Genomic DNA, 16,157 nt, shown 5'->3' on the forward strand with positions numbered 1-16,157 from the left:
GACCAAGGCTAATGGCCCAGTGTCGACCTTTGTAATAACTCCGTGCTTCTGGCAGACAGGTGGTGCTGATTGGGGCTCGGGGTGTCATTCCAACTGGACTTCCTGACTCTTATTGAAGAGCTGTCTCTCTAACCCAAGATGGACTGCAAACACAATAGGGCAGACCTCTAATCTGAAAGCCAAGAACAGAAGCTATGTTGTGGGGGCAAATACTGGACCCACAGTCCCAAGCCCATCTTTTATTTCATTTGATTGTCCTTCTCGAGACATTGGATCCCCTGGCTTCTGCTGGGCGCATCTTCACGTGCCACTGCAGTTTGTCTCCTTAGCATTGGTGTTCCTGGTTCTCTAAGTTGGACCGAACCCATCAATGGGACATTCGCAAAGCCCGCTGTCTCCTGGGAGGGCTGTTTGTGCTCCAACTTGAAGCCAGGTTTGTCCTGAGCTTGCCTGGTGGTGTCCATCTCATTCCCTGTTTGTGTCCCTTTGTCTTTGCCGCCTGTGCTCTCTGCTGCAGAGCTGTGACCTGTGGCTTAGTGCACTCTGTCCAGGAGTCCTGCCTGTCTTTCCTTTTCCATGAGGGGTTATTTCAGAGGGTAAAACTGGCCTCAGGGGTTGTTAGGTCTCTCCAGATGTCCTCATGACCTTTGCTGTGGGCCATCTATACCCACATGTGGCTTTTGAGTCTCCCTCCATCCTGGCAGACCCATGAGAGCTGCCTCAGCAGCAGCCCCACTCTGAGAAGTTCTTGCTCCTAGCCCTGTCTGCCAGAAGCAGTGGTTTTGGCAGGTTTACCTGTGCGCAAGGAGCTTACCTGCGTGAGCCACCAGAAGCATTTTGACCAAGAGGGGCTTATCTGGGGCCTCCTAACGGAATTCAAGAGAAGTCCCTTGAGTTTCTTTCTAATTGTCAGGGGTGCTAGTGGGGTAGGCCTACCAGACCTCTGGCTCCTGTGCCTGGGGACTGGGGCCTCTGCAGAGTTCACACCCTGACCCTACAGGGGGAGAACGTGGGCAGAAGCACCGAGTGGGGTTCTCTGGCTTCGAGTGTCTGCTTGGTCTGGGCCCACCTTTGTTCCTGAAGAGAACACGGCTGGTGACACCACCATGTGCTTGGGAGCCACCAGTGGGTTTTTCTCCTCGCTCACTGACTGCATTGGGGTGCTGGTAGGTTCCCCTGGGTGCCGTGACACAAGGCCGCCGAGGCTTGGCAGCAACCCGCTAACAGGAGGCATTATTTTGCCCCCTCTCTTCCTCACCTCTGATTGCTTCCCATGCACTTAAATAACCCAAGCTCATGACTTGGGCTGGCTTTGGAAAAAGTAGCAGACAGCTTGCAAGGCTGGCGTGACCCTTCGTGAGTGGGAATAGCACGTCACGTGCAGCCCTGAGGCCCTGGCCTATGGGAGCAGTGTGGGGAAGAATCTGGAGGCCTGGCTTCTTGGTCCAGCTTATATGCTTTGACCAAGTCATTGGGTTTCTCAGGACTTGGTGTCCTGACTTCTAGATGCAGTTGATGGGACCACCTGTTGTCTAGAACCTTCCCAGCCCCCACATCTGAGCTCAAACCCACAAGTCTCTCCACATTTTACACCCGGCAAAGTGCCTGGTGTTTTCGCCCACTGGGACCAAAGTGCTGTCTCTGAGAGGGTCTCAGGAGAAGTAACCTGCAGCCCTGGAATTTGTCCCCGCAGCTCGAGGCTTCTGTCCCAGGCAACACCGAGCAGGGGTCTGACAGCGGGTGACCTGGGGGTCTGCTGTGCAGTTTTAGCAAAAAAAACAGCCGCCTTGGTGTGGACAGTCGCAGGCCCACTGGTTGTGCCATCTCTCACCCATTCAGGTGGGCTGTCGAAGCTGCAACTGCCCTGTGAATTCATTTTTGCTTGGGCTGTATCCACATCTCAGTCCGTTCTGGAGAAAAACCTGGTTGATCTGAAGACGGGTCCTGTAGGCAGAACCCTGTTCCAGGTGCCCCCAGAGGGAAGCCCTGCGGAAGACCAGCAGCCGTTATCTGAGTGAGCGTCCAATGAGTCAGTCCTGGGCAGCCGCAGTGGGTGAACCAGACCTGTTCCCTTCCTCCCATACTTCCTGTCGGGGCTGATGTCACATCACGGCTGAGCGAGCCGCATGGCCTTTTATGGACAAGAATCTGCAGCTCCTCTCTCAGAGGAAGTGAGCGAGAAGGCCCCTCACAGAAGCCTGTAAAGCCTATACCTGGCCTGAAATACCTGTGGCTGGGGCTCCCCCCCGCCCCTCTCCACAACCTGCGATGGGGCCTCCTGAGCTGGCTGGAAACACCTGTCCACGTGGACATCAAAATCGGCTCCAAAAGGCCTCAGGGCATTTGGGGTTTAAAATAAAATCCAGGGAGGGAATGGCCTCATCACTGGATATGTAACTTAAAACCTTTCTCATTGTTGTTGTGAGGAGGCCATGCATTTGGGAGAGCTGGAAGGTGCAGAGAGCTGGGGTCATTCTGGTCAGTCTCCAAACCCTGCCCTGTGTCTCGGGCTTTAGGCACCCGCCTCATTTGATCCTTAGAGCGGCGCTGCCAGGGAACCCTGCCCTTGGATTGCCCAGAGGCTGAGGGGCCAGGCATCCTGTGGGGACGTGCAGAACGAGGGTGCTGCCCTGGGCTCTAGGGCACCAAGCCAGCGGCTTTATTCTCTCCCCCACGGCTCCAGACACATGGACCAGTAGTTGTAAAGTGTGTTCCCAGGAACCCTGTCTCCACCTCCCAAGCAGCTATGGTTTTTATCTCCTACTTTTCCAGTACTCTTGCCTGGAAAATCCCATGGATGGAGGAGCCTGGAGGGCTGCAGTCCATGGGGTCGCTGAGGGTTGGACACAACTGAGCGACTTCACTTTCACTTTTCAATTTCATGTGTTGGAGAAGGAAATGGCAACCCACTCCAGTGTTCTTGCCTGGAGAATCCGAGGGACAGGGAAGGTTGGTGGGCTGCTGTCTACGGGGTCGCACAGAGTCAGACACGACTGAAGTGACTTAGCAGTAGCTTCATATGGGGGACTCAGGAAGATTTTTTCCTGAGGAAAGGCTGCTGCTGCTTTTAAAGTCTGTATTGAATTTGTTACAATATTGTTTCAACATTTTGGTTTTTTGCTATGTGAGATCCTAACTCCCTGACCAGGGATTGAACCAGAAACCCCTGCATTGGAAGGCAGAGTCTCAACCACTTGACCACCAGGGAAGTCCCTGCTGCGGCTTTTAAAAGAGTTGAAAATCACTGCAGAGATTCGTGTTCCTGTCTCTACCCTGTCCCTGCCAAAGCAGGACCAGGGCAGGAGAGGTTCAGGGGCCCTAAGTCAGGCTACTGTCTTCATCCTATGGGAGCCTGTTTCCCAGAACTGGATTTTCTCTGGTGGGTGCACTTCCCTGGTTCTGGGCTGTCGGATTCCTATCTGTCTGTCTGTCTGTCTCCTCTATAGTGGAGGAAGGAAGGGTGTTTTCAAATAAGCCTTCATTCCACACAGGCTCAAATAAGGACTTGAACAAACAATGGAGTGGGCTGGACTCTCAAGGGTCCGTGTCCCTAGAGAGGAGAGCTTATGGAGTGTGTGTTAAGGAGAGTTCTGGCCGGAATGCACTGGGGCCCCAGCACAGTAAACTGAGCCAGAGGAGAGTCGCTGAGAATTCCCTCCAGCCTCCCCCATCTCCTGCCTGACCCCTGGTGGCTCAGCAGTAAAGAATCTGTCTGCCAATGCAGGAGCCCTGGGTTTGATCCTTGGCTCAGGAAGATCCCCTGGAGAAGGAAATGGCAACACACTCCAGTATTCTTGCCTGGAAAATCCCACGGACAGAGGAGCCTGGTGGGCTATGGTCCATGGAGTTGCAAAGAGTTGGGCATGACTGAGCGACTAAACAAAAACAATAGCCCTACCCAGAAGAGATGCTTCTGAGCGCAGGAACAGAGCCAAATGCGGTGAGACAGGCTTGTGCAGACCAGGGGCAGTGCCTGCCTCCTAAGAGGTGCCGACCCAACCTTCTGTAAAAAGAGAGAAATCGACAGGTTCTGGGGGATGTGGGCAGGTGGATTTAGGGACACCCAGTGGTTGGGGCAAGAGTTGAGGAAATCAAAAACGCCTCCTGTCAGGTTTCCTCTGCAAAAGTGTTTGCCTCAGCCAATGTTCTGGTGAAGCAAATTAAGGTTTCTTTTAAGTGTAAAATTCAAGGGTTGGAGGGTTTCCTTTTAGGCTGGGTTGGCAGTGGTACCTTGGCTTCAGGAGTTGGAGGTGAAAAGTCAGAGAGCAGGGAGAGCTGGAGATGGTGGAGTGGATGAAGCTTACACGAAGCATTTGGATCTGGAAGTGGGATGTGAAGTGTGTGCAGGCCTCTGTGTAAGTGTCTATCTGTGTGTGTGCACCCACAGGTGTACATGTGCCTGTGTGCGCACTCATGGCTCTGCACATGTGCCCAGGCACGTCTGCTCTCTGCATTCATGTGTATGCATGTCCACATGCAACTTGTCCACAACCCTGTGTGTGTGCGTGTGGGTCTGTGTGCACAGTGTGACTGTGTGTGTGTGCCCACACGTGTGTGTCTGGGGCCTTTGCTTCCTGTTGTTCAGCCTTTCAGCATCTGACTCCCCCTCAGACAATCAGAGGAATTCCAGCCGTCCCAGGGACCAGGCCCGGACAGCCCTGGGAAAACGGCTCCTCTGGAAGGGATGGGAATGTTTCCTTTTATGGTAGCCTCAGCCGCCACTGCCTGCAGACTTGCCGTGCCGCGCAGGTACATTCTTGCCTGCTGCCAGGGAGCGGGACTGAACACGCTAGCTGCTGGGCAGCCTCTGAGATGCAGCAGGGGGTGGGGGAGGAAGGCCTGACCCCATCACAGCTGTGTTCTTTCTGTTCTATGCCATGTCCCACCCCCCAGTCCCCTTATTCTCTTATTCTACCCTGGCTTCCCCCACCTTTAGCACCTCCCTCCCGCCCCTCCCCCTGCCTTCCCTTCCCTGCTGCCTTATCGGGGACCCCTCCCGGTCTGTCTCAGACCCTGCTGCACAGCCTTGAAGGGCCCTGTTCTTTGGGAAAGTTGAGAGCTGGAAGCAAGGTCATCCTCCGGGTCTGCTCTGAACCCTTGCCCAGTGGGGGGCAGGGTGCGGGCTGTGTCCATGTGAGTGGCCGGGTTCCCTCCCCACCCCCGCACTGTTGATATTTCTCAGGGCTGGAGGGGCAGCTGCAGCTTGTGTTGGACTCGAGCTTTCTTGTTGCTCCTCCCTGGCTGGACTCCCTTATTCCGTCCCAAGACAGGAGAAGAGGTGATTGTCAGAAATGTGCAGCCGAGTGGGCTGCTGGGATCAGCATGCAGGAGGGTCCCCTCGCGGAGAGGCACGTGACCTTGCTGTGCAGTATCTGCTGGTGCCCAACAGCTAAATCCATCTCTTGAGGCCGAACACACAGGCTGCCCTGAGTCTGCCTCGAGCTGCCGTGTCCTGCAGGGTCTGGCTGGGCAGTCGAGCCCGTGGGGGTGTTCTTCCAGAAGGCTGATGTCAGTTTCTCTCTAGCACTGAGGCTGCTGACAACTGCTGGAACCCTGGTTACTTCTCAGCTAGTTCTTCCACCTCCCTGACTGAGTCAGCACCACCCATCATGGCGACTTCTTGATGGGGAGGTAGATGGACAGCAGCTGCCTGTGGAGTTCATTTCTTGCACAGGCTTCCAGGCTGAGTCCTTTGCACATTCTTTCTGTTTTTCAAACTAATCCTGTTAGGGAGTTAGTAGCATGTTTATGTATGGATAAGGAAACTAGGACTTGGGAACCGCAGACCTCACTGCAGCCAAGTGTCCATTAGTAGCCTGGTCCTGGATTCAGGCTGACTTGACCTCAAGGAGGTGGGTGGGGTGTTCCATGCGATGGGATAAAAAGGGAAAAGAAAAAGGTTTTATTTTTAGCTGTTGCTTAAAATTGCGCACCCAGGACTGAGCCAGGCCAACCCTGATATCTTAAATAAAGCATTTCTGTCAAACTTTGCTTTCAGAGCTGAACATTACTATTCTGCCTGCCCTCAAGGGGAGAGCATTGTTTACATCCTTGCTGGCTGAGTGGCTCACAGAGCTAGGAGAGTGGCTGAGAGTTCCTGACCCCCAGGCTGGGAGACCCCAGTTGTCACAGAAACTGGCCAGGAGCTGATTATGAAGAGCTTCTGTTCTTTACTGCCTGCCTCCGAACTCACATTCTGAGCACTTTCCCCATGCCAGACACCACACTGGTGCTTTCTCGTGTGTAATTTCCACGTACACTCTTATCCCCCATCACGGGAGGAGGCTGGGCTCTGGGAAGGCCACACCGAGGCAGCATCTTAGCCCAGGGCTGTCCCACTGCAAAGCCAGCCTTGACCCCACCTCTCACCCAGCGTCTTACTTGTGCCTCTTACCTGGATGGGGACAGTGTTTTTAAATATCTGCCATAGACCTTGTTTCCAACAACCCCAAGTTAGAAATGCACAGGGCAGCCTCCACCTTAGCACTCAGGAAAATAGATTTCCAGGGAGCTTTCCAGAGGTTGGCTTCCTCAGAGGTGGACAGATGGAATTGGGGCTGGGTGGGCAGCCAGGGCGGGCAGTCTGAACCCCTGGAGGAGGGAGCAGCTGCCACCAGGGAATGTCCCTCCTCCCAGTGAGGCAGGGGATCAGCGTGTGTTGGTGGTGTGGAACCCCCAATCCTCCTGCAAGGCCAGCGTCTGAGGCTTTCTGCTTCTGGAAGGTGGGGGTGGGGGCAGTGGGCAGCCCTTCAGAAACTGGAGGGGGATGCTTTACTCTCCTGGAGGTTAACCCCATGTCTCTTTTATTTCAGACCGAGAGGACCAGTCCATTTTGTGCACGTAAGTGTTTCTGTCTGGGTGGCGGGGCCTTGGTCACTCTGTTCTGTTCTTACTCTTCGGGACTCCTACCAAAACCTAGGTCCATGAAATCCATTCCCAAGTCAATCCCCTACCCCTTCCCCAAAAAGTGAAAAGTGAAAATGTGAGTTGCTCAGTTACATCTCTTTGTGACCCCATGGACTGTAGCCCGCCAGGCTCCTCTGTCCATGGAATTCTCCAAGCAAGCATACTGGACTAGGTTGCCGTTCCCTTCTCCAGGGGATCTTCCTGACCCAGGGATTGAACCCGGGTCTTCTGCATTGCAGGCAGATTCTTTACTGTCTGAGTCACCAGGGAAGCCCCCACTTCCCCAAGGAACAGGCTTAATGTTTGCTACTCAGTGGTCCCACAGTAGAATGAGCTTTATTTCATGGCCAAAGATTTAATCTCCTTCCTCAAAGGAGGGGGTGGGGCTGGGGTTTATAGCCAAGAAGAAAAGCAAGCATTTTCTCAACAAGGCAGGGTTGGGAGCTGATGGCCCCCAGAATGCATTCTCCTGCTTTGAACCTCAGCTTTCTTTACCTGGGCTTCTCACCTCCGTCCTCTGAACCTAACGAGGAGCTGATAAATCAACCCACTGCCGAGGAAGTTAATGGTACAGAACATTCCTTCAAGTGAAGTTTCAAGGAAAGATGTATAAGTGCCTTTGACCCCTGAGTCAACAGCTGCTGAAAACTGATTCCTGAGACTTTTGGAAGCAAAGGCTGCCAAGTGACCAGGGCTGGCAGTGGACCGAAGTTTACTCTTGTCAGGCCTCTGGAGGGCCATGGGAAAGGACCCCAGTGAGGATTCCAGAGTTAGCCTGTCCCTTTCCTGCCACGGGCTGTTGCGGGGGTGGAGGGGTGTCCCGCGTTGGCACCCACAGAATGGGAGACAGTAGAGCCTGCAGTGGGAAAGGGGAGACACCAAAGATTTGGCCACTTCTCCCCTGAGAACTACTCTGGCTCTCCTGGCAGGGGTGAGTCTGGAGCTGGCAAGACGGAGAACACCAAGAAAGTCATTCAGTACCTGGCTCACGTGGCCTCATCACACAAGAGCAAGAAGGACCAGGTGAGTGTGGTCTTCCTCCCCATGGACATGCCTGGTTTCCCTAAGGGAGAGCACTTAATGATCCATGGCTTGGTGTTTGGGGGACTGAAGTAGAGGCCAGGCCCACTTTCCTTGAGGCTGCGTCCTGGCCTTCCTGGGAGTGGGTCTGGTGAGAGCCAGCCCATTTCCTCCTTGACCGGCCCTAACTGTGAGTTGCTGTGGAAACTGGAGACTGCTGGAAGTTTGCAGCCCATGCTGTGTGTCCTCCACTTCTGAGGTTGGAAGACAGATTCCAAAGCTTGGTTCTCAAGTCAATGGAGACTTGAAGGATCTCGGGCAGGCCGGCATTGGAACCCCTGCTTCTGTTCCCTGGTGTTGAAATGCCTCTGGGTGGACAGCCCCCAGCGAAGAGAGAAAAGGCAGCTGCAAAGTCATCTCACTTCCCTTTTTTTCCCCCTCTCCCCCTTGGTGGACTGTGGTCGAACCCAGCAGTGTCCTCGCTAGGTGAGCTGCACGTTTACTGCACGTTGTACACCAGGAATGTGTGTTCTGCCCATCGTGTGCCCTTGAATTACGATTTTTTTCTAAGCAGCTTTTCACTCCACACCATTGTCACTCTCTGCGGCTAGACCTCTTCTTATAGGCTCGGTTCACTGACTCTCTTGGGACAAGGGGCTGGGTTGTGACACACGGTGATCTCGCGTGCACTCTGCAATGACAGCCCCGGCAGGAAGGGGACCAGTCTCACCACCTAGCTGTTCTCAGAAGCTCAGAGTTCCCATGCGCATGAGGGCCAGAAGTCCCTGTGCGGAGCCCTGACCGAGGCACAGCGGAGTGAGCATCTGCCTGACCAGACCCCCACACGTTCAGCGTGCTGGACCAGATGGGGTGGGCGGCCCTTACCGCACTGGCTGGAAGCAGTGCCAAGAATCTGCTCACTGGGCTTCCCCAGAGCGGGGTGTGGTCAGTCTGAAGCATGCCCGTGTGGTGCTCTCTGTTTCTCAAGTACACACTCTTGAACTTCCCTATGAAATCTAAGTGCCACTGGGGTCCCCTACAGCCATCTGGGCGCCCCCCACTTCCCAGGGCGCCATGTGCAGCGTGTGTAAGTAAGTAGCGGTGTGTGTCTCCTTGCATGCAGACCTGGGGTGTGTCCTGCAGAATGTTCTAAAGAGCATAGTCTTCTGGAATCAAACCAGAAGTGACTTTTCATGTGCCAGACTTTGCCAGACATTCTGAATCTTTTTCCAAGGGGTGTCAGGAGTTATATTTAGAAACGAGTAAAGTTTTCTTTTGCTGTCTCTCTCTACCCTCCCCTTCCCCCATTTTCCATTCTTTTTTAAGGGACCTATTTTAAAAACAGGCCTGGGGAGTTTAGGAGTTCTCTAGCTGCGGTTTTCCATCTCTGGATTTGCAGGAAAATCCATTTCCCAACTACTGGTTGAATGCCTAGTATGTGTCTGGATCTCCAGAGGGTGGTCTTGGTGTCGCTGCCCTGTGGGACAGGACGGGGGACCACAGTTACAGAGCAGTGACGCCGACCCACATGCGTTATGTCTGGGGCTGATCCATCTGCAGGTGCGGGGAGAGGCAGGCCCCCAGCACTCAGGACGGCATGTGAGAGCTGTGACGAGTGGAGGCGAACTTGTCACGTCCTCGTTCTCAGGCTGCTGTGTGATGGGCACCCAGTACCCAGCTCCAAGTTCAACTCGAATGATTGAATAGGCTGCCCTTGGCTTCCCACGACCGTCCAGGCCCTCAGTTGTAAAGGCCATTGACCAGTTTGTTTGATTTCCTCGCCTGAAGCTGTGCAGTGATTTTGCGCACACACCTAGGCCACGAGACACTCTTGACTTGGTTTGTGCCTTGTGTTCTAGGCCTGTTGTGGCATACGCTGGGGAGCTTGCTCCCCGCAGTGACCCAAGTGCTCATCCCAAGAACACCCATTCGGATACCCCAAACCTCAGCTTATGGGGGTCCAGGCTTTGGCCAGATGGCAAGCTGGCAAAGCAGCGCTGGGTGAAGGGACTTTCCAGATGGACTTCTGGAGTCTGAACAGCGACCTCTGAGGCTCTTCCTCCCTCTGGTTTTTGTGTACTAGTTGGAGGCCCCTGGCAGAAACTCCACCCAAGGAAGCCCTTCAGAGAGCATGCAGATAATCCCAAACCTCACAAGCACATGCTGCCTATAGCAGTGCCTCAGAATTTCACCATATGCAGGTTTCATTGACAAATAAAGGTCTCTGCTGTGCCCGGTTAGGCATCAATGAAGAGAAACCTGTAGGTTAGCCACCACCATTCAGTTCAGCTGAGTTCAGCTCGGGACTCCGAGCTGGTCGCTCTTGGGTTGGCCTGGTGGCCCCACGTTTCCACAGCAGCAGCCTGTGTCCCCAACAGAGGCCTTAGCTTTGCGTCTAAGCAGGCTGCCTGCTCCGGTGGGGACCAAGCTCCCACCTGACTGGGAACAGGAGTGGCTCGGCCAGCCTGGCCGCCTGGCCTGTGCTTGGAGAAGGTGTTTTAGTGAGTGGGGGAGCAGCGCTCAAACCAACTCTGGATCCGTGGGCTGCCTCGCTGTCTTCCCAGCCCGTCTGAGCCTAGGGGATGGAAGCCAATGTCCTGTGACTGCTGGTGCCCTGCACTCCTGTAGGGCCTGCTCTGTGGGCTTGACCTCTGCCCCTTGACCTGGCTGCACTGACCCTCCTCCACATTATCTATACAGTCCAAAATCAAGACTCTCCAACCCTGGGAGGATCTCTGACCAGGGATGGCTGTAGTGGGGCCCCCTCCAGTCGCTGGTGGCCTTTCCAGACCCCAGAGCATCCTCGGTGTTCTGTAGACTTATGTACAGAATGGTGTGCCTGAGTGGCCTTGTGTGCCGCAGGCATCCCTGGGACGCTGTAGCTCATGGCTCTTTGGGGAGCACCTGCCGCCAGTTCTCCCTTTCATCACAGATTACAGGCAGGCAGCCTTTATTCTCAGAAAGTCCTGGCTTGACTCCAGCCCTGCCGATAAATTAGAAAACCCCACCTGGCCCTTGTGTGATGTGCTGTCTCCCTAGAGTGCCCAGGTATTAAGGTGAACAAGAGCCGTCTTTTCCTCAGGCAGTGTCAGTTATTACCTGGCCTGCCAGGAGGATGATAACTGCTTCCAAAGTCCTGCCCACCTGATAGCAGGGAGATCCCCAGGTAGGGCTGGGGCGTGGCGAGAGATGGTGTGGTAACTGACAGGTGTGAGGTAGAAACCTTGAATTCGATGACCTGCTTTGCTGGATGATGGCTGGATGACCTCGGGCAATTCATTCCCCTTCCCTCAACTTTAGTTTTCTCTTCTGTGGAATGGGGCTAGTCTTGTATTTCCTACTCTAAGTATCACGAGGACCCAAGGATAAGAAGGCGTAAATAAGGGGACATTTTTGCCAACCACCAAGTATCATGAGACTGTAGTAGGGCTTATTGATGTTATCAGTAAATAATTAGAACTGAAAGTGGGCCTTGCTCATCCCATGCCCAGACACCTGACTTGCTGGGAACAGGTTTGGGGGGTGGGGGGGCTTGGGGAGTAGCAGGACAGGGGACCAGCAGGGAAAATGCAGAGTTTATTAGGACACAGATGTGACCAGGTGGGGTCTTGCAGATCTGGTTCCCTCTCTCCTTGTCCTATGAAAAGGGAAAATTTTTTTGTGGGCTGTTGGGTGGGGAGTAGAGGTCCGGGGGGCAGAGGAAGGGCAGCGTCCTGGATGGAAACGATCCAGGGGAAGGATTGATGCCTCTGTGTCTTTTCTTATTTCAAGTGCTGCTTCCCAGTGCATCCTCCAGGGCTGATCCAGGCCGTCCCACCAGGTCCCCGAGCTGGATGGGCAGCCTGCTTTCCCTTTCTAGGGCTGCTGGTTGGTTAGCCCAGGAAGCAAGTTCAAGTCAGGCAGCGTTTCCAGACATCTGGCAAAAAGGTTGCTCTGGAGTGACACTGGGGACCAGGCCAAGGCCGGTGTGGTTGGAGTCCGGAAGCCCCCATCCCTGGCACGTGGGGTGTGTGGGCACAGCTCTGCCGCCTCCCCTCCGCCCGGCAGAGCACGTCTGGCAGCCGCGCCACTGCCTGGCCCTCACCATGCCTCTGGGTTCCTTTCCAGGGTGAGCTGGAGCGGCAGCTGCTGCAGGCCAACCCCATCCTGGAGGCCTTCGGGAACGCCAAGACTGTCAAGAACGACAACTCTTCTCGATTTGTGAGTGGTGGTGCTCACGGGCACCTTCCCACCGAGTGTTTGAGTGTTTGACGCAGAGAAGGGTCAGACTTGGTGCTTCCGGGCCTGTTGTAGGCAGTAGACTGGGTCACACACCTGCGTAAGGAGCTTCCTCAGCTCAGGTGACGAAGACAGCGAGGCAGCGAGGAGTCCCCACCGGTCCCCTGCTTGTCCTGCTGTAACCGCAGCCAGTTAGAACCCAGAGTCAGACCAAGCAGGAGGAGCGCCTCCAGATAACTGCTTCCCTCCTCTCTTCTGTGGAGGAATTTGGGCACCCCTGGAGATGGTCCTGACTCAGGCTTAGCCCTGTGGCCCTTTTGAGTCCTGAGTTCCTGTGCGGTTGGGGTGCTGGGTCCCTGGCTGCCAGACGCAGGCTCAGTCTCTTGGTTTCCTGCCTCCAGGCTGTGCCACTGGGGAAGGGGCTGGACGATGGGGCTCTGATCTCTTCATCTGTCTTTCCTCAGGGCAAGTTCATCCGCATCAACTTTGATGTCAATGGCTACATCGTGGGAGCCAACATTGAGACTTGTATCCTTGTGGTTAACTGTAAAGAGTGTTCTGGGGTTGGGAGAAGTGACCTTGATGGAGAAGAGGCTGCTTCCTGATTCCTGCGGTTTCCCCTTTACCGGCCTCTTGCGACACCTTGTCTATGGCACCAGGGAAAGGACCAGGATAAGTTGATTTTTCTTTATAGGAGGGATAAAATTGAGCTTAGGGTTTTGCAGGTGGCTCAGTGGTAAAGAATCCGCCTACCAATGCAGGAGATACAGGAGACATGAGTTTCATCCCTGAGTCGGAAAGATCCCCTGGAGAAGGAAATGGCAACCCACTCCAGTATTCTTGCCTGGAGAATCCCATGGACAGAGGAGCCTGGCGGGCTACAGTCCATGGGGTCGCAAAGAGTTGGACATAACTGAGCATGTGTGCAAAATTGATCTTCGAATAGGATGGAGCTATAGAAGGTCATTCAGTGTGGTTCCCTGAGGGTAGAGTTGGGTGGATGCTCCTTTATGTTAATAGCCTGGGGAGGTGTTCTTAGCTCCCTTCTCTTGTGAGAAGGGGGCCCTTTACACAGACGAGGCTCCCAAGTGTGAGAGCTGCTGTTTGGACAGGCTACACGCCATGAGGGACAGAGCCAGGATAGTTTGCCTTTGTTTTGTTTTGCTGTTTTCTGCTGGTGAAGTTCCATGGCTTTTGAATGGGGGAATGTGGCAGGCTGCCTTCCCAACAGTGTGCACAGTTCCTTAATGTTCTTGAAGATCTTCTGGAGAAATCTCGTGCCATCCGCCAAGCCAAGGAAGAGCGGACCTTCCACATCTTCTACTACCTGCTGTCTGGGGCTGGGGAGCACCTCAAGTGTGAGTTGTGGGCCCACCTTGGGGATCCCCCTGCAGTCAGGCCACACTGCAGTGAGGAAATGAAATCTCAGCCTGGGGGCAGGCAAGGAGAGCCTGACTTCTGTTCCTGGGCCAGCTGCAGGCTTGGCCCCTGTTTTGAACCAGGCCAGAGGGAGCCTGCGCAGGTCACTGTGCAGCTGCAGGCTTCTGGGCCTTGATGCTCTTGGGAAGGGGGCTCTGTGTGTGCCCGTCTCTCGTGCTGGGGAGACTCAGCATTCCTGGGGTGTTTTGGGGTGCTTCTCCATCTCCCACACCTTTGAGGTCACAGGGTTGACTGGAGCCTCCTGACCCTCACTGAACTTTGCCCTCTGCTCCCTACAGCTGATCTCCTGCTGGAGTCATACAACAAATACCGCTTCCTGTCCAATGGGCATGTCACCATTCCCGGGCAACAGGACAAGGACATGTTCCAGGAGACCATGGAGGCCTTTCGGATTATGGGCATCCCGGAGGAAGAGCAGATGGGTATGGGCCAGCCCTCCCCGGGGAGGCTGGGGAGCGCTTCCTGTTGGCACTGGCCATTAGGAAGTCCATAGAGACCAGAGGAAGGCTGAGTGGTGGGAGGTGGGCCCCCAGATTTGAGGTTCAGGGTTATTTCTTCTTGGTCATATCTCCCGGGGACATATGAGGACAAAGAACAGGTCCCTAACTTCCCAGGGCCTGGGTCTACTGCTCCTGTCCTTGCCATTTGCTGGAAGTGGAATATTCTGGCTTTGTCCTAGCCGAGTGTGGAAGGGGCTGGGGCTTCTGCACTGGTGACACCCAGAGTGACAGTGGTGTGGCAAGGTGTCCTTGCCTGTGTCTTCCTGTTTCTCTAGAGGGTGGTGAGGGGGCCTTGATGCTGTATTTTAGGAAGATTAGGGGCTGGGGTGTGTGTACCCTGTTCTCCAGCATTAGAGTCAGGGTCACTTTTGCTCTCCCACCAATAGCATGTACATGGACAGGCCTGACTGTGTTCCAATAAAACTTTATTTTTAAAAACAGACAGTGGGCCCTAGGTAGAGGCACGTCTGAACTTAGAAGCATTAACAGAGCTTGTATCTAAGCACAAGGCTGCCCCAGCGGAGGTCAACCAGAGGCCCTGGAGATGTGCTTTAGGCCAAGGCCTGGTGCCCCACATGGTTTATCTTACCCGAGGGCCTCTGAGGGGGGTGACACCCCACCTGGTTCTGAGCTGCCTTTCATTGCACCCCAAGGCTTGCTGCGAGTCATCTCGGGGGTCCTACAGCTCGGCAACATCGTCTTCAAGAAGGAGCGTAACAGCGACCAGGCCTCCATGCCCGACAACACAGGTAATCCCATGGGCCCCTCACCTGATTATGTGGGTAGGGGCCTGGGTTAGATGGGTCAGGAGAAGGAGTCTTGGAGAGATCTTAGACACTCTTCTTTTTTACTGCATGTGTGTGGCTGCCTGTCACGCCGTATTTTGGTAAAACATTCGTGAACGTGACCCTGCTGCTCCTTCACGGAGTAAGTGTCAGAATGAGCTAGAAAACCCATGATCTGTGGCCCCGGATTTCTCTCATTTATGCTGAGACCAGACCAGTTGTCTCTGTTTGTAAAACAGTCATTTCTGCTGTCGTTCAACTTGCCTGTGGACTTGGGAGGACATGAAACACTGTCCTCACCCTAGCTCTTTGGCCATCGCTGGTCCTCAGGTCATGGCAAGTGACCCTACTTTAAGTTAGCCTTAACATGTGCTCCGGAGGGGCTTTCGATAGAATTTAATGTGTGGGCGTGTGAGTTGTCCTGTTCTGTCCCTGTGTCTAGGGCGGTGCTGTTTGTGTTCAGGACCCTCTTTCACACTCAGGACGTGGCCAAGGGTGTGCAGAGGTCCTGCTGTGGGGCCCTGAGTTGGGAGCCATGCCCGCTGGCCTGTCTGAGGGGACAGCCGACTGTTCTGTGCCCTGTGGAGGAAGGGCCGGGCCGGGTTGATTGTCCTGGTAACGGTGACTCAGTTACCATACCTTTCACAGGTTGAGCAGAGGGACTCGTTCTCTTGGGTTTAATTAAAACCTTTTATCCCTTCCTTCCTTACTCTTTGAAAAATATTAGCTGCCCAGAAAGTATCCCACCTGTTGGGTATCAACGTGACCGATTTCACCCGAGGAATCCTCACCCCGCGCATCAAGGTGGGACGGGATTATGTCCAGAAGGCACAGACGAAGGAGCAGGTGAGCCCTCTGGCTGGGGGGTTGGGCCACCTCCTTGGCGAGGACTGTTGCAGTGGCCACGTTGAGGCCTGCCCTGGGGTGTCCCCTGTGTTAGCACTGTCACCTCTCTGAGTCCTCACGGCACCTTGGAGAGCAGGTGGTGTCACCCCACTGAGAGCAGGAGGAAGCTGGGCCCAAGGTCCAGGCTGCAGGAGTCACTGACTCATGGCTGGTCTTGGCTCCTGGTTAATCTGGTCTCCATACCCTTAGCTGTGTTACTTGAAGCACATCTCAGATGTCATTTCTTCTGTAGCTACTTCAGTTCATATCCATTTATTTTTAAAAAAGTCTTTGCAAAGCTCTAAGTTCATTCTGGGGCTTCCCAGGTGGCACTAGAGGTAAAGAGCCTGCCTGCCAATGCAGGAGACCCAGGTTTGATCCCTGAGTGGAAGATCCCCTAGAG

General features: G+C 54.4%; 1 protein-coding gene across 1 annotated transcript in view; it reads left to right on the forward strand.

Annotated features, from left to right (window-relative positions):
• The window catches only part of MYH9 (myosin heavy chain 9), an 86,103-nt gene that overhangs the window by 41,372 nt on the left and 28,574 nt on the right, over nucleotides 1-16,157 (forward strand). The window contains exons 4-11 of the mRNA XM_027541764.1: nucleotides 6,813-6,840; nucleotides 7,836-7,929; nucleotides 12,034-12,126; nucleotides 12,609-12,672; nucleotides 13,404-13,502; nucleotides 13,863-14,006; nucleotides 14,738-14,833; nucleotides 15,597-15,715. Of these exons, the coding sequence (XP_027397565.1) occupies nucleotides 6,813-6,840; nucleotides 7,836-7,929; nucleotides 12,034-12,126; nucleotides 12,609-12,672; nucleotides 13,404-13,502; nucleotides 13,863-14,006; nucleotides 14,738-14,833; nucleotides 15,597-15,715 (737 nt within the window). The remainder of the gene's footprint in view (nucleotides 1-6,812; nucleotides 6,841-7,835; nucleotides 7,930-12,033; nucleotides 12,127-12,608; nucleotides 12,673-13,403; nucleotides 13,503-13,862; nucleotides 14,007-14,737; nucleotides 14,834-15,596; nucleotides 15,716-16,157) is intronic.

Source organism: Bos indicus x Bos taurus, chromosome 5 (assembly GCF_003369695.1).
Source record: "Bos indicus x Bos taurus breed Angus x Brahman F1 hybrid chromosome 5, Bos_hybrid_MaternalHap_v2.0, whole genome shotgun sequence".
In the NCBI taxonomy this organism is placed as follows: domain Eukaryota; kingdom Metazoa; phylum Chordata; class Mammalia; order Artiodactyla; family Bovidae; genus Bos; species Bos indicus x Bos taurus.